The 18,652-nt window shown below is 43.3% G+C and overlaps 1 protein-coding gene across 1 annotated transcript in view; it reads left to right on the top strand.

Annotated features, from left to right (window-relative positions):
* Positions 1-18,652, top strand: part of ENTHD1 (ENTH domain containing 1) — a 59,005-nt gene that overhangs the window by 10,782 nt on the left and 29,571 nt on the right. Inside the window, 1 exon segment of the mRNA XM_074950234.1 lies at positions 13,371-13,489. Within this exon segment, the coding sequence (XP_074806335.1) occupies positions 13,371-13,489 (119 nt within the window).

The following is an 18,652-nucleotide window of genomic DNA, read 5'->3' as shown; positions in this document are numbered from 1 at the left end:
TTACACCTTCATAGTGCATTGTCTGCACCAATCACAATCACCTCCTAGTATTACAAGCACTGCACTCCTGAGCATAGTAACAAATATTAGTGGCTTTCAGCTTCAAATTGCTGCCTCAAGGCATCCCTGATTCTCATGGCCGTGTGCACCACCCCTCTAATAGCCCTGGTCTCTGGCTGTTCAAATTTAGCCTCTAGGTGCTGAGCCTCCGTGGTTCAGCCCTGAGTGAAGTTTTCACCCTTCCCTTTACAAATATTATGGAGCATACAGCATGCAGCTCTAAGCATAGGAATATTGTCATTGGCCAGGTCCAGCCTCCCATACAGACAGCGTCAGCGGGCCTTTAAATGGCCAAAAGCACACTCAACAGCCATTCTGCACTTGTTCAGCCTGTTGTTGAACCACTCCTTGCTGCTGTCAAGGTGCCCCGTGTATGGCTTCATAAGCCACGGCATTAAGGGGTAGGCGGGGTCTCCCAGGATCACAATGGGTATTTTGACTTCCCTTACAGTGATCTTCTGGTCCAGGAAGAAAGTCCCTGCTTGTAGCTTCCTGAACAGACCAGTGTTCCGAAAGATGCATGCGTCATGCACCTTTCGGGACCAGCCTGCATTAATGTCAATGAAATGCCCATGGTGATCCACAAGAGCCTGGAGAGCCATTGAGAAATATCCCTTCTGATTAATGAACATGGTGGTTAGGTAGTCGGGTGCCAGAATTGGAATATGCGTGCCATCTATTGCCCCTCCGCAGATAGGGAAGTTTATTTGTTCAAAGCCATCCACAATGTCACGCACGTTGCCAAGAGTCACAGTCTTTCAGACCAGGATGCGATTAAAGGCCCTGCACACTTCCATCAACCTGAGTCCAACGGTTGACTTTCCCACTCCAAACTGGTTAGCGAACGATCGGTAGCAGTCTGGAGAAGCCAGCTTCCACAGTGCAATTGCCACGTGCTTCTTCAATGGCAGGGCAGCTCTTATTCTCATGTCCTTGTGCCACAGGGCTGGGGCAAATTCATCACACAGTCCCATGAATGTGGCTTTCCTCATCCAAAGATTCTGCAGTCACTGCTTGTCATCCCAGACGTGTATGACGATGTGATCCCACCACTCAGTGCTTCTTTTCCCAGCCCAAAAGTGGCGTTCCACTGTGTTCAGCACTTCCATGAATGACACAAGCAATCTCATGTTGTAGCTATTATGCGTGGCGAGATCAATGTCACACTCCTCTTGCCTTTGTAGTTTAAGGAATAACTCCACTGCCACTCGCAATGTGTTAGAGTGAGCAGCAGACTGGTCAACAGTTCAGGATCTATTCCTGCAGACTGAAGAGGCAGGGCGCGCAGTACACAAACCTCTGAAAGATGGTGCCAAATGTTGACGGAAGCACAGGGATTGCTGGGATGCGAAGCAGTGCATCATGGGTCATTGGGACAGGACCCAGGATGCCCCACAACCCCCTCCGCCTTCCCACAGCTCTTAGCGGCAGAAGAGGAAGAGATGCTCTGTGGGATAGCTGCCCAGAGTGCACCGCTCCAAATACCGCTGCAAGTGCCGCAAGTGTGAACACGCTATTGCACAGGCAGCTGACAGTGTGAACACACAACAGCAGTTTCCCTTCAGTGCTCTCTAAGCAGTGCTGTAACTGCTGGTGCTGTAACTCTGCCAGTGTAGACATACCCCTAGACATAGTCTGAAGATCTCCAGGGGTCCACAGACCAGAGGTTGAAAACTGCTGCTCTAATGTATGGTCACCTGTTGGCAGACATACTGCTCTGAGGCACTGTAACATCTTCAGATAGGGCTTGATATTTATAGACCATATGTGCTGTAATATCTAAACACCATAAATGTGTAGACGCTGGAGTTTCAGTTCGATTTATTTCTTGGCTGATAGGGTTTTAACATTCAGACTAGTTTCTTAGTAAATTGTATTGGAGAACTGAAGATGAGTATATCCTCATGTTTCCCACCCCATACCTGCTGACCTCTCCTTTTTCCTCTCATCAGACAGAAGATACAAACTATTCCCCTTTCAGAAACACTTCTAATGCTCCAGACACACATGTCCTGCTGATCCACCTCTCAAATCCTTAGGACACTGAGCAGTTCTCAAGTGAACGACACCTGAGAACTGAGTGTTCTTTATCTGGTTAAGTCAGATTTAACAGGTAATTTATTATAGCCAAAATAAATGAAAAAGACAGTCAGGATGATATAAAAGACAATAGTATAATTATCCAGTCTAACAAATTCAGGCTTTACAAGCTATCCATTATTACACCAACACTGGTTTGCTCTTCCTAACATTGTAATATTGTCTCCAAATAGACATGTGTGGATATTGTCCCAAAATCTTTGTTATGATTAATGCTTGGTCTACACGAAAAAGTTAGGTTGACCCAGTTATGTCACTCAAGGATGTGAAAAGTCCATATCCCTGAGTGACATAGTTAAGCCAATTTAGCCGGGGTGTAGGCAGTAGAAGAATTCTTGCATCGATGTAGCTACCAAATCTCAGGGAGGTGGATTACCTACGCCAATGGGAAAACACCTTCCTTCACAATAAGTAGTGTCTACGCTGAAGCTCTATGGTGGTGCAGCTGTGCCACTGTGGCATTTCAAGTGTAGACAAGCCCTCTGTCTCTCCCCCCTCCCCAATTAGCTGGAGGGAAACAACATTGATTTAAAAAATAATCTTAAAATTAAATTAGTTGCAGCATAGATGTATACAGTGTGTATAACTCACAGTGCCACTCACCTTCCTCCAACCACAGGAAACTGATAGCTCAGGATATAGCTACCTAACCCTAATGGATGATCCCAGCTCAGTGCTCCAGAGGAAGGTGACTTCTTCCGGGAGATTCTTACGAGTATGCCCAGGGATGGAGGTGAAGAATTCCTTCCTGACTCCCAAATCTAATGGTCATTTAAATTCTGTGCATGTGAACAAGAAGAATGATAGCTAAGCATCTAATTTCATGTATACCCCAAGATACCATATCCCATATCTGGCTTTCAAACTTTCTTAATAGTTTTCTGGCATAGTGCTAATCTTGGGCCTGATTCTCATTTACACTGAAGTCCTTTTACATCACTCTGGCAAAGTAAAGGCACCTTCCAGTGGGTGTGAACTGCATTTACATCCACTTTAAGACCTCTTTAAACTGTCAAACTGGGGTAAAGCAGCCTTAGTGTAAATGAGAATTAGACCTAATGAGTTCAGTTACCTGTGACTGCCTCTGGCTTGCAATGTATACTGTAGGTGTGCCATGTCGAGATCACATGTTCTGTGCAGTGGGGAGCCCTACTGGGGAGTTTATGTATCCAAACTGCAACAGCTTCAACAGGAGAGATTGAGGGAGACACATAAGGGTGCTATTCTGGGAAGTGGGAGACTACTGTTCAACTTCTTTCTCCTCATCAGACAGAGGGTGGAATTTAACCTGGATCTCTCACATCCTGGAGAGATCTCTCACATCCTCTCACACCCTTTTAACCACTGATCTAAAATTTATAAGGGCATTGTCACTTATGCATCCCATGAAGTAAGCTGTAGCTCACGAAAGCTTATGCTCAAATAAATTTGTTAGTCTCTAAGGTGCCACAAGTACTCCTTTTCTTTTTCTAGAATGAGACGTACATATTCCCAAAGGCAGAAACGTAGGCACCGAGGGAACTTTTACATCAAAAATTTAGGCACTGAGCGAATTTAGGGACTTACAGTGTTAGGTGGCAGCTGAGTGGGGGTTTTGTGGATCCCAATGGTGCCTAAATTTGAGACTCAGGCCTCTAAATCTGGTGTTTAGGGACCTAAATCCCATTACAGACTTGGGCCATTGTCCCTCCATCATAGTATTTGAGCACCTAGTATTGGAAGTGAAGAAGAAATACCTTATATTCAATGATAATAGCAGAGAGAAGCTTTGCAAATATTCCTTGGGATAATTAACCCTTTCAAGTGTTCAGGACCTTGGTTTTATGTCTCATGCAAAAGACTGCAAGGTCAGCACCTCCTGGGGTGTTGGTGCAGTACTGACTCAAAGAGAAGCCCATTACGTACTGAATCATCATCACCACGACTTCTGGAGCTGTAAAAATTTACTTGGAAGTTTTCAGTTTAAGAACAGACTGGTCCTGGTCCTAATTAGCTTGTGAGAATGATTGAGAGCACAGGTCAAAGAGATATATTAAAAGTAGGGCTGTCAAGAGATTAAAAAAATTATTCACGTTTAATCACATGACTAATCACGCTGTTAATAATAGAATACCTTTTATTTAACATTTTTGGATGTTTTCTACATCTTCAAATATATTTATTTCAAATACACCACAGAATACAAAGTATACAGTACTCACTTTATATTTATTTTTGTTTACAAATATGTGCACTGTAAAAAACAAAAGAAATTGTATTTTTCAATTCCCCCATTACAAGTACCATAGTGCAATATCTTTATCATGAAAGTTGAACTTACAAATGTAGAATTATGTACAAAAATAACTACATTCAAAAACAAAACAATGTAAAACTTTAGAGCCTACAAGTCCACTCAGTCCTACTTCTTGTTCAGCCAATCGCTCAGACAAACAAGTGTATTCATATTTGTGGGAGATACTGCTGCCCGCTTCTTGTTTACAATGTCACCTGAAAATGAGAACAGGTGTTGCAAGATATTTACGTGCCAGATGTGCTAAAGATTCGTAGGTCCCTTCATGCTTCAGCCACCATTCCAGAGGACATGCATCCATGCTGATGATACAGGTTCTGCTTGATAACGATCCAAAGCAATGTGGACCAATGCATGTTCATTTTCATCATCTGAGTCAGACGCCACCAGAAGATGGTTGATTTTCTTTTTTGGTAGTTCAGGTTCCGCAGTTTCTACATCAGAGTGTTGGTCTTTTTAGACTTCTGAGAGCATGCTTCACACCTCGTCCCTTTCAGATTTTGGACAGCACTTCAGATTCTTAAACCTTGGGTCGAGTGCTGTATCTATCTTTAGAAATCTCACATTGATACCTTCTTTGTGTTTTGTCAAGTCTGCAGTGAAAGTGTTCTTAAAACAAACATGTGCTGGGTCATCATCCAAGACTGCTATAACATGAAATATATGGCAAAATGCGGGTAAAACAGAGCAGGAGACATACAATTCTCCCCCAAGGAATTCAGTCTCAAATTTAATTAACACATTTTTTTTTTAAATGAGCATCATCAGCATGGAAGCATGCTTCATGCTTGCTGGAATGGTGGTCGAAGCATGAAGAGGCATACAAATGTTTAGCATATCTGGCACATAAATATCTTGCAATGCTGGCTACAAAAGTGCCATGCGAACACTTGTTCTCACTTTCAGGTGACACTGTAAATAAGAAGCGGACAGTGTTATCTCCTGTAAATGTAAACAAACTTGTTTGTCTTAGCAATTGGCTGAACAAGAAGTAGGACTTAGTGGACTTGTAGGTGCTACAATTTTACATTGTTTTGTTTTTGAGTGCAGTTATGTAACAAAAAAAATCTACATTTGTAAGTTTCACTTTCATAATAAAAAGAATACACTACTGTACTTGAATGAGGTGAATTGAAAAATACTATTCTTTTATTGTTTTTACAGTGCAAACATTTGTAATAAAAAATAATATAAAGTGAGCACTGTATACTTTGTAGTCTGTGTTGTAATTGAAATCAATATATTTGAAAATGTAGAAAAACATCCAAAAATATTTAATAAATTTCAATTGGTATTCTATTGTTTAATGGTGCGATTAAAGCTGTAATTAATCACGATTAATTTTTTTAATCAAGATTAATTTTTTGAGTTAATCGCATGAGTTAACTGTGGTTAATCGACAGCCCTAATTAAAAGGGTTTAATTTATTTTAGTACCTGTTCTTTCTGTCAGTGTGTGTGCGCTTGACATAAACTATTGAATCGAAGGGAACTGGCAGTTCCTAAAAGATATATTGCTGGAGGCTCAACATCAAGCTATTCTGATGCAGAGGAAAAATAAGAAGAGCCACAAGAGGCCAATGTGGCTGCACAAGGAGCTTTTTAGCTATCCAAAACCCAAAAGGGATTCATACAGGAAATGGAAGGAGGGGCACGTCACCCAAGGAAGTATACATGGGAATAGTGTGAATGTGTAGGGACAAAATCAGGAAAGCCAAGGCAAAGAATGAGTTACAGCTGACAAGAAATGTTAGAGACAACAAGAAGGGGTCTTCAAATACATCAGACAAAAAAAAGAAAGATCAAGGACAGTGTGGGTCTGCTGCTCAATGGAGAAGAACTGGTAACGGAAGATGACAGGAAAGCAGAGCTGCTCAATGCCTACTTTGCTTCAGTCTTCTCGCAAAAAATAACATGTGACCGGATGACTAGCGAAGTTACCACAGACAATAAAGGAGAAAGGATGCAGATCGAGATAAGTAAAGAACATGTTAGAGATCTTCTGACCAATCTGAACGAGTTGAAATCAGCGGCCCAGATGCTATTCACCCGAGGGTACTGAAGGAATTAGCTGAAGAAATCTCAGAGCCCCTGGCAATAATATTTACAAACTCATGGATGACAGGAGACGTCCCGGAAGACTGGAGAAGTGCTAACATAGTGCCCATCTTTAAAAAGGGGAAAAAGGAGGAGCTGGGGAACTATAGACCAGTCAGCCTCACTTTGATATCTGGGAAGCTACTAGAGCAATGTATAAAGCATTCAATTTGCAAATACCTGGAGGATGAAGAGGTGAGCACTAGCAGCCAGCATGTATTTCCTAAGAACAAATCGTGCCAAACCAGCTTCATTTCCTTCTGTGGCAGGGTAACTGGTTTGATGGATAGGGGGAATGTGGTGGACATAATATACCTGGACTTCAGCTAGGCTTTTAACAGTCCCACATGACATTCTGATAGGTCAGCTGTAGAAATGTGGACTTGGCAGAACTGCCATTAAGTGGATATACAACTGGTAGGGCCAATGGACCATTTTGGTCAATTTCACAGTCATAGGATTTTAAAAATCATAAATTTCATGATTTCAGATATTTAAATGTGAAATATCATGCTGTTGTAACTTTAGGGGTCCTGACCCAAAAAGGGTTTCTGGGGTGTCAAATTTTGACTCAGACTCACAATTTATCAGACCACTCTGTTTTATTAGCAAAGCTGCTCTGCTAATACATTTAGAAGTGAGCCCCCCGAGTGGGGCTTGTGTCTCTTAATTTATACAGTTTTTTGGAGAACAAGTTACAGAGAAGTTACAGACAAAAGAAGAAAAAGATTTTTAGTCACCACTCTTCGAGATCCCTGAGACCAGTCACGTATCTTCAATTACCTGCCACCCTTAACAATCTCCTTTAACAGCTTCCAGTTAACTTAACTAATTGCCCTTCACACCTTCCATTCTGATGCCTGCTTCTTAGACGTGCTGGCTCTATCTTAATTGCTTCTCCATTCAAAAGCTAACTGTCCCTACGTGTGCTCCCTCAGATACTTTGTAACATGTTTTGGCATGCCCTCTCATATACAATGTATCCAGCATGTCCCCTTATACAACGTTATACTTATACAATGTTATACTTCCACAGGGGTGTGTGTGTAAGGTTATTGTAGGGGGGTCACGGTATTGCCACCCTTACTTCTGTGCTGCTACTGGTGGTGGCACTGCCTTCAGAGCTGGGCAGCTGGAGAACAGTGACGGCTGGCTGGGAGCCCAGCTCTGAAGGCAGTGCCGCCGCCAGCAGCAGTGTAGAAATAAGGATGTCAAGGCAGGGTATTGCCACCTTTACTTCTGCGCTGCTGCTTTCACAGTTGGGCCCTCTCCAGCCCAGAAGCTGCCATTCTCCAGTCACCCAGCTCTGAAGGCAGCAGTGCAGAAATAAGGGTGGCAATACCATGCCATGCCATCCTTACTTCTACACTGCTGCTGGCGGGGCACTGCCTTCAGAGCTGGGCATCTGGTCAGCAGCCACTGCTCTCTGGCCACCCGGCTCTGAAGGCAGTGCAGAAGTAAGGGTGGCAATACTGTGACTCTCCTACAATAACCTTGCGACCCCCATCCCCCACTGTGACTCCCTTTTGGGTTGGGACCCCCAGTTTGAGAAATACTGGTGAAATCTGTATAGCATAGGGTAAAAGCACACAAAAGATGTGCGGGTGAGACCAGATTTCATGGTCCGTGATGCATTTTTCACGGTCATGAATTTGGTAGAGCCCTAATAATTGGTTAAACAACAGCAAACAAAGAGTAACTATTAATGGAATCATGTCAAATTTGGGGGAGGTCTCAAGTGATTTCACGGGTGAGACCAGATTTCATGGTCCGTGATGCATTTTTCACGGCCATGAATTTGGTAGAGCCCTAATAATTGGTTAAACAACAGCAAACAAAGAGTAACTATTAATGGAATCATGTCAAATTTGGGGGAGGTCTCAAGTGATTTCACGGGTGAGACCAGATTTCATGGTCCGTGATGCATTTTTCACGGCCATGAATTTGGTAGAGCCCTAATAATTGGTTAAACAACAGCAAACAAAGAGTAACTATTAATGGAATCATGTCAGATTTGGGGGAGGTCTCAAGTGAGGTTCCACAGGGATCTGTTCTGGATCTGGTGTTGTTTAACATCTTTATTAATTACCTGGATGTAGGAATAGAGAGCATACTGATTATATTTGCAGATGATACAATGCTGGGGTGTTGACCAACACTTTGGAGGATATGGTAAAATTCAGAGGGATCTTGATAAATTGGAGAACTGGGCAATAGACAACAAAATGAAATTCAACAAAGACAAAGGTGCTACACTTAGGGAAGAAAAACCAAACGCACAAATACAGACTGGGGGATAACTGGCTTTGCTGCAGGACTGCTGAGAAGGATCTGGGAGTTGTCATAGATCACAGCCTCAACATGAGTCAGCAATGTGATGCTGTTGCAAAAAAAGCAAATGCAATTTTAGGTTGCATTAACAGAGGCATACCATGCAAGACAAGGGAGGTGATAGTACTTCTTTACTCAGTGCTGGTTAGGCCTCAGCTGGAGTACTGTGTCCAATTTTGGTCACCAACATATAGAAAGGATGTAGAGAAAGTGGAAAGGATCCAGAGGCGAGCTACAAAGATGATCAAAGGGATGGAATGCAAGCTATATAAGCAAAGGCTGAAGAAACTGGGTATGTTTAGTTTGGAAAAGAGGAGATTAAGGGGGGACATGATAGCAATCTTCAAATACGTGAAAGGCTGCCATAAAAAAGATGCATAAAAGTTGTTCTCTCTTGCCAAGGACATCAGGACAAGAGGCAATGGGTTCAAACTACAGCATAGCAGATTTAGATTAAATCTCAGGAAAAACTTCCTAATTGTAAGAACAATAGGACAATGGAACAGAATGCCGAGGCAGATTGTGGAAGCTCCTTCACTGGAGGTTTTCAAAAGGAGGCTGAATAGCTATCTGTCTTGGATGGTTGAGACAGAACAAATCCTGCATCTTGGCAGGGGGTTAGACTAGATGACCCTTGAAGTTACTTCTAACCCTATGATTCTACTGTACTTCTGTCTAACACATCAATTACTGTACCCTGGGCAAAACAAGAGCTACTGCATATACCTGATGTGGCATTACACCCCATATTCTTCATAAAATATTGTTATGATATGAATATGGCATAACTAAGATATGTTTTATGCAAGATTGGTCATGTATCATTGGAAAGGTTATCCAATTTGTATACATATATCATTTCTGTATCTGAAGTTAGGAATATTGATTACGTAACAATTACAACTGTGTGTGTACTTAGGGAACACCCACCAGACAGTAGGCAATCATCCTCAATGGGCCATTAGGAAGAACAATAAGACTTGGAAGATACTAATCTCCCACCTTCCTGAGATGCTCCCAGCGTTGCTGCTTTGACACTACAGGGTCAGGTGATCATGTCACCTGGTACTAGACCCCCCCCCCCCCCATCTTGGGCTTTCTGTGTTTTTCCATTAAGAGTGGATGAGACGGTTAGATTGGGAAACAAAAGATTCCTGCCTTATGTAAATTCTATTTAAGGCTGGGAAGTAAGTCAATCAGGACTCGTCCCCATTGCCTCCCTGTCCAAGAAGGAAGATTGCAAAAAGCATCCGAAGGAAAAGGAACTAAGCTGAGGGAAAGGCAAGGGCTGAGTCCAGGCTGACACAGGGGTCCAGTCTGTAAAGAGAAACTACTGGAACTCTAAGCTACAGAAACTCTGCAACCTGCCTAAAACAACATTTAGGGTGGGAAATTACATTTTGTAACCTGTTTCTTTAGTGAATTAAGCTTCGGTTGCGTGTTTTGTTTTATTTGCTCAGTAATCAGCTTTGTTCTGTTTGCTAGCCCTTATAATCACTTAAAATTTACCTTTTGTAGTTAATAAACATTTCTTTTTTATTTCAAAACCCAGTTTGTGCAATTCATATCTGGGGTGGGGGGTGGGCAAAAAGCTGTGCATATCTCTCTCCACATTGAGGGAGAGGGCAAATTTTTATGAGCTTATGCTATGCAGATCTTTCTATATAGTGCAAGACATATTATTTTGGGTTTATACCCCAATGAAGGTGTGCACGTGAATGCTGGCCATTCTCCTAGCTAAATCTTCCAACACAGAGCTGATTTCAGTCTGTGTCTGCAGCTGGGTGTGGCCTTACCTCTGTGTGCTGGAGAAGGTTTGAGAGCCAAGCACAGCAAGAACAGGGTGAGGAAACCCAGGCTGGTGGAAAGGGTGGGCTCAGTGGGACTGCAGCACATCAGGTGGAACCCCAGGAAGGGGATTCAACCTGTCACACCTGACACATTGCAACATCCCACTGTGATTTCAGTGGAAGATGAGGCAATAAATAAAAAGCACAGCAGCTGGAGTGAAGGACTAACAACAAAGCTGTTGCTGAGAGCTATACGTGTCTAGGGAGGAAAAACTACACCCCTCTAGCCAAATATTTCTAAAATGTACTTAATAAATTGAAGCATCTTTCAATTTAAGAGTTGGCAATTAGCGACTGAATCTATGTACAAATTCTGAAGTCCTGGTACTAAAAATTTTAAATAGCCATCATTCTAAACTCAGAAAAATCTAGGTTAACACTGAGAATACTGACATTTTCTAAACTTCCAGTCACATGAATGGTTAGAAGGTGTTTCTGTGTATGTACACAATGTCAAAAGGGTTAATAATGCAAAACCCATCTCTTTTTAACTACAATCCTGGTATAAAACAACATGACTTTTACTGTCTCTCACACACCTCTCACTTACTTTAACAGCACAAATTCACAATACTTTAGTCACAGATTAATCTGTGGTGTCTAAACCATCATGACAAACACTACAAGGAAGCCTACAACCTAACTGTTTGCTAACTAACTTGAACTAACCTGAAATTACCTGTATTAACTTGATTGCTGGACTTGTTTAAAGAAGACACACACAGATATCTGAAATGTACTGACCCTATAAGGCAGGGGTGGGGAAACTACAGCCCGTGGGCCACATCGGGCCCACCAGCCAATTTAATTTGGTCCTTGAGCTCCTGCCAGGGAGTGGAGTCTGGGGCTTGCCCCACTCCCGCGCTCCAGCTGGGGAGCTTGGGCCAGGGGCCGCTCCATACATGCATGCCGCGGCTCCGCACAGCTCCCGGAAGCAGTGGCATGTCCCCTCCTCCGGCTCCTAAGAATAAGGGCAGCCAGTGGGCTCCACATGCTGCCACCGCTCCAAGCACCGCCCTGAAGCTCCCATTGACCAGGAACTGCGGCCTATGGAAGATATAGGAGCGGCACCTGTGTACAGGGCAGCGCACAGAGCCGCCTGGCTGCACCTCCACATAGAAACCAGAGGGGGGACATGCCGCTGCTTCCAGGAGCTGCTTGAGGTAAGCGCTGCCCAGAGCCTGCACCGCTGAGCCCCTCCTTCGCCCCAGCCCTGATCCCCCTCCCACCCTCTGAACCCCTTGATCCCAGCCAAGAGCACCCTCCTGCTGGAAGTAGAGCTGTGCAAATAATGGATTTTTTTGGTTCACTGGCAATTCTGAAAAAAATCAGAAAAAAATCATTTTGGATTTAATTTAATTTTTTAAAAAAATTTTCTATGAAGGAAATTTTGAAATAAAACTGTTTTTAACAGGAAAAAAAATCAACTGTTTTGGAATGTTTATTTCAACACAAACACTTCAGCTAAGCCAACATGAACTCACGAAACATTCTAGTGTCACCGAATCTGCATTTTTTATTGAACAAAGTTTCACATACCTGTGGGTGGAAGTGCTTTGCATTGCTGTACAGAGATACCTGTTAGCTGATCCACCGCGCTCGTGAGCTCCAAAGGGAACCCCCATCCATGCCTTGTCAGTTTTAGGAAAGTTACTGAATGGCCCTTGAGTGTAAAAGATTGTCCATAGAGAAGCTGCCAAAATATCTAAACAATATTTACTCTTTTACCCACAAAATAAGGGCATCAAATGAAGGTGTTTTCTCTCAGTGCTCTCTCCCATTCTCTCTCATTTTTACATACACAATCCCACTCCTATTTTATCCTGCCATGTGAAATCACAATACTGAATATGTGATATCACAATTTTTGCCATAACCCCAACAAGAGAATCATGATTCATTGCAGCACTAGACAAGAAAATAATTTTTGATTAATTATTAGTTAAGCCAGGCTGTTAAAAGATATAACCAGGGAAAAAAAGCTAATATAAAAACAGTCCGAAATGGTAGCAAATAAAATAAAAATTATTAATGACAATATCATTTCATCATCTCATATTTTTTCACATTTGTCTCTGTACAAAGTTCTCTTTTAGTGGCTTGTGGTCTTTAAAATTTGTCATTATCTTTTCAAAGGGTCTCTAAACTCCTGTTTAGTTCCTTGTGATGTACAGCACATGTCTGCCATGCTGCAGTAATAATATTCCTTTTAAATAGTAATTGGAAGGTTTGGTGGGAGGGGAGGGGATGATTCTGGTACTGGTTTGCTGGGCATTCATTTCTCTGTATAATTTTCACATAAGCAAGCAGAACAACCCTGCTTCTTACATTCATTTCACCAGTTTATAAAAGAAGGCATGTTTTACACACTGGGGATATAACATGGAAGGCAGTAGGTAAGAATAGGAGGGCTGTGCTGAATTTTCAATCCATCTGGGTTTGTCCATTATCATAAAGAGTTATAAAAGCTGTTAGTATTCAATCCCAGTCATTGGCAGGTGGCATTGCAGTTAATGGACCAAATGAGGCTTCAGAGGCATTTTTCTACCCAATTAACTCCAGGAAATTTAACACCTGTGTAAAACTCGTTTTTTTCTTTTGCCAAAGTAATTTTTTTTAAAACATTTCTTTCTTTGACAGACTATTTTCCTAAGGCAGCATCTGCGCCACAGCAAAACCAGCCTTTTCAGTCACCAGGGAAAGTGGCAATGGCCCAAGAAATGGTGGCACCCCAAATCATTGCTAAGAAGTCATCAGAGGTAAATGCTATAGGGAACAATGCTACTGTTGGAGGAGAGGGGTTGAAGGATGCCTAAATCAGACTGTTCTGATCCTTATGTTATTTATTACCATGGTAGTGAACAACAAGAAGCAGAGAGCAGGTCAGAAACACACTGGAGTTTTCCAAATTAGGATGCGATCTCAGAGCCAGCTTTATGATTTGTGGGTCCCCAAACTCCTGGAGTGAGGGGAATTATGCTGTCCACCATCTCCCCACTCTAGCCCAACCGTTGGAAGGGGCTGGACAAAGAGACTGGACATGACTTGCTAAGTCTGTATAAAACTCCCCGAAGTGAAGGTTCCCAGCAATCTTCAAGGAAAACTCCAGTGTTGTTTTTAAAATTTTGTATCAAGAGAACATCAAAGCTGTCTTCTTAAAACTGACATTAAATATTTAAAAATGTACAACTCCATGAAGAATGCCATTATCTTGCTAACGGGTAGAAATTAGGACAGGGAGCAATTTAGTGTGCATTGAAATCAGCCAGGAAACACTGGATTGTGAATACCAATTTTTGGTAAATTTAAAATAAGACAAATTTTTCAGGTAAACATAATTTTGTTTGAACTTAACTTGCCTTACTTTATTTTACTGCAAGATAGCATCTAGGAATTTCAAATGGAGATAAACTGAAGCCTCCCCCTCAGAGAAATAGCAGGCAGCTGATCTGTCCCCTTCCCTTCTTTTTCAGCTTAGTATTCTTATACCGATCATGCATCCTTTACCTCTGACCTCAGTACTAAACTCCACCCACATTCTCAGCTCTGCCTTCCCGAGTCCCTACAGCCTGACTTCATCAGTCGAACTGTAAGGCACCACAGCTCTCGAACCTAGTCCACAAGGTTTACAAATGAGACTCTTACCCTATGTGCCACTGCACTCCAAGGTCAAATAAGGAAACTGCAGCTGAAACCCCACCAACAGGGGCTATATCCATTGACTCAGCAGGATCAGCTGACTAACAGTAGACTGCTGATTGGACACTTTTTAGCATGAGGCTTCCTATTCTTCCCACACTCCTTGTCTGAGCAACTAGTCACTAGGCCTGCAGCTGACCAGACTCCTGAGACTAAGTTCCTGCTTCCTCGTCTGGTTCCCACTCCTTATTCCTGTTCCTCACCTCGTTCCTTTTCCTGCTCCATTATCCTAACTCCAGTTATTGACTCTGGCTTCTTGGCCCTTAGTGCGCTTCTGGCTCTGGTTTGATCCTTAGCATGGCTTCTGACTGACTCCAGCTGTGACCCTTGGTGTGACTCCTGACCCCAACTCTACTCTGGACTCCGACCATTAACTCAGACTGCCCATGTTGTGGGCCCTGACAGTTAGTTCAGACCCTCTCAGTCTCTTCCAGGACTTGTTGCTGAACCCCTGGACCGAGTATGGACATTAGTGGTGCTCCTGCCTCACCAGTGCTCCAGGGGCTTGTGAGTCTGTGGAAACAGATTACTGTCCTCCAGGCTGAGAACCAGAGACACAGGGATCAAATATGGCATCAGCAAATGGAAAATTGCTCTGTGTGGGAACAAGTAGCAGCACTTGGAACAACTGCAGGTACCCACTCCCCTTATGACACCAGGTTGGGTGACCAACCCCAGAGTTCCATTACCAGAGAGATACGATGGTACCTGTAGCAAGTTTTGCAAGTTGATTACCCAGCGCAGACTCCTATTTGTGCTCCAGCCGCAGGAATATGCCATGGAAAGGATCACCCAGTGCTGACAAGATAGGATTCTTTCCTGCAAATATTTGCCACCATTTTTGAGGACCTGCATAAAACTCGCATGGCAGAGACTCCCTTACGTAAGCTTCGGCAAAACTGGGGTCGGCCCCTTCCTGTGTCACGCAGTTTAGATGCTTGGCCACAGACATTGCCTGGGGAATGATGTCACACTCCTCCATCAGTTTCAGCTCAGTCTCTGTGACAAATGAAAGGACAAGCCTGAACAGGTAGACTCTCCTGCCAGGTTGAAGGCCTTAATGGACCTGTGTATCAGGATAGACATCAGACTTCATGAACGACAAATGACATGCAGGAAGCCCCCCTCTATGTTCCACACTTGCCCAATGTTCATCCCTCAGACTCAAGGAAGTCTGGCCCTAGTTGAATCCATGCAGATAGGTGTGGTGCAGTACCACCTGACCTAGAGCGAGTGAGAGTGCTGGAGACAGGAAAACCTCTTTTTCTACTGTGGAGAAGCAGGACAGGAGGTATCCATGTGCCCTGCCAAAATCTCTGCCAGCCCAACAGGGCAACAAAAATGATTAGGGGTATGGAACGGCTTCCGTATGAGGAGAGATTAATAAGACTGGGACTTTTCAGCTTGAAAAGAGACGGCTAAGGGGAAATATGATTGAGGTCTATAAAATCATGACTGGTGTAGAGAAAGTAGATAAGGAAGTGTTGTTTACTACTTCTCGTAACACAAGAACTACGGGTCACTAAATGAAATTAATAGGCAGCAGGTTTAAAACAAATAAAAGGAAGTATTTCTTCACACAATGCACAGTCAAACTGTGGAACTCCTTGCCAGAGGATGATAACAGGGTTCAAAAAAGAACTAGATAAATTCATGGAGGATATGTCCATCAATGGTTATTAGCCAGGATAGACAGAAATGGTGTCCCTAACCTCTGTTTGCCAGAAGCTGGGAATGAGCGACAGGGGATGGATCACTTGATGATTACCTGTTCTGTTCATTCCCTCTGGGGCACCTGGCACTGGCCACTGTCGGAAGACAGGATACTGGGCTAGATGGACCTTTGGTCTGATCCAGTAGGGCCGTACTTATGGCCCAGGCTCAGCTGGGGTCTCGAGCCTGGGCACCACCATTGAAAGATCCCAAGGTTCTGGTAAACTGGGAGCCCATCATTCTTCCTTACATCGACCAATTCCCCTGCAATTGCAGATCCTGCAGGACAGACAGGCCTTTCCCATGCAATGGGCCCCAGTTGACTCGGGAGTGGGGGATAATTTAATGGATTTCTCTATAGCTCAGGTCCTCAGCCTTCCAGTAAAACCACAAAACACCACAGATGAGATAGAAACAGTAGACGGGTTCCCACTGATGTTGGGCCCAGTTACTCAAGAGACCGCATCTTTAAAGTTGTGACTGGGGAACAGCAGGAAGTCCTACAATTCACTCTTATTAGTGTCCCGCATCTTACCTTGATTTTGGGACACCTGGCTAATCTGGCATGACCCCCATATTCTGTGGTCGCAACACATTATCTCTTTCCCATTGAGCTTCTCCCAGTTCAAGAACCTGGAATCCTAGAACCCAAGCTGGAGAAACCCGATTGAAGAACCCAGAGGCCCGTCCACATGGTGGCAACTCCACTGGATCCAGAAATACCAATTCTCCATGACGAACCATGCCTTCCCATAAAATACCGAGACTACCAGGACATCTTCGAAAAAACAAAATGCACACACACAGTATCCCTGCATCATCATTTATGGTTGTCCCATAGACCTGTGAAACCAGAAAAACCATCACCCCACATACAGAAACTGCACCATTTCCTTTGTGAATCTGTCTTGCCTTGATTCTGACCAACAGGGAGGAATTGGTAGCGAATCTGAAGGTGAAAGGCAATTTGGGTGACTGTGATCACGAAATGACAGATTTAATGATTCTAAGGAAAGGAAGGGAGTGAGAACAGGGATAATGGATTTCAAAAAAAGCAAACTTTAACAAACACAGAGAACTGGTAGGTAAGGTCCCATGGGAAGAAAATCTAAGGGAAAAAGGAATTCAGGGGAGCTGGCAGTTCGTCAAGGAGACAATAGTAAAAGCACAAACTGCAAACTATTCTGATGCAAAGGAAGACAGGAAGAATAGTAAGTGATGAATATGACTCCATCAGGAGCTGTTTAATGACCGGAAAATAAAAAGGAATCCTATAAAAAGTAGAAACATGGTCAAATTGATAAGGAGGAGTGCACAAGTATGTGGGGACAAAATCAGAAAGGTTAGGGCACCTGGCAAGAGATATAAAAGGCAATAAGAATAGTTTATTTAAATACATTAGGAGCAAGAAAAAGACAAAGGAAAGTGTAGGTCCTCTTTGCAGTGGTGAAGGAGAGCTAATAACTGATGACATCAAGAAAGCTAAGTGCTTAGTGCCTATGTTGCTTCAGTCTTTACTAAAAAGGTTAATGATGACTAAGGATACGATTCTGTCATGGAGGTCACAGACTCCATGACTTTTCAGGACCTCTGTGACTTCTTCTGGGGCGGGTCTGGAACAGCTAGCCAGCGGCCAGCCCCAGGGCTGCCAGAACAGCTGACTGGCAGCCAGCCCCGGGGCTGCCGGAGCAGTGTCTGGGGTGGGGTCAGTCCCCCTGGGGCTGAAGCTGCAGCGGTCAGCCCCTGCCACAGGAGCAGAGTCTGTTTTTCTCCCTGCCCCCCAGACCATTTTTAGTAAAAGTCAGGGATAGGTCATGGGCTTCCATGAATTTTTGTTTAGTGCCCACGACCTGTCCCTGACTTTTACTAAAAATACCTGTGACAGAATCTTTACCTTAATGACAACCAGATACTCAATACAATTAATATTAACAACCAGGGGGAAGGAACGCAGGCCAATATAGGGAAAGAACAGGATAAAGAATATGTAAATAAGTTAGATGTATTCAAGTCAGCAAAGCCTGATGAAATTCATCCTAGGGTACTTAAGGAACTAGCTGAAGCAACCTCAGACCCATTAGCAATTATCTTTAAGAACTCCTGGAGGACGGGAGAGGTCTCAGAAGTCTGGAGAAGGGCAAACATAATACCTGTCTTTTAAAAGGGGAATAAGGTGGTCTATAATTCCCCAGGTCCTGTCAGCCTAACTTTAGTACCTGGAAAGGTACTGGAGCAAATGATTAAACAATCAGTTTGTAAGCACCTGGAGGATAATAAGGAATAGTTAGCGTGGATTTGTCAAGAATAAATAATGCTTAACCAACTTAACTTTGGACAATCCAAGACTTGGCATGCAGTAGCCTGCTTATTCTGGTGGCCACAGAGGCGGGATGATGTCTGATCCTACATCAGGTTCTGTGACACCTGCGCTTGGACTAAGACCTTTTGAAGCAAGCGTTTTGTCCTCCTGATACAGTATGAAAACCTTTCCCGACCCTGGTCACATAAAA

Source organism: Natator depressus, chromosome 1, assembly GCF_965152275.1.
Source record: "Natator depressus isolate rNatDep1 chromosome 1, rNatDep2.hap1, whole genome shotgun sequence".
NCBI classification, from domain to species: domain Eukaryota; kingdom Metazoa; phylum Chordata; order Testudines; family Cheloniidae; genus Natator; species Natator depressus.
Note: the sequence above shows the minus strand (reverse complement) of the source record. Positions and strands in the feature narration are given on the sequence as shown.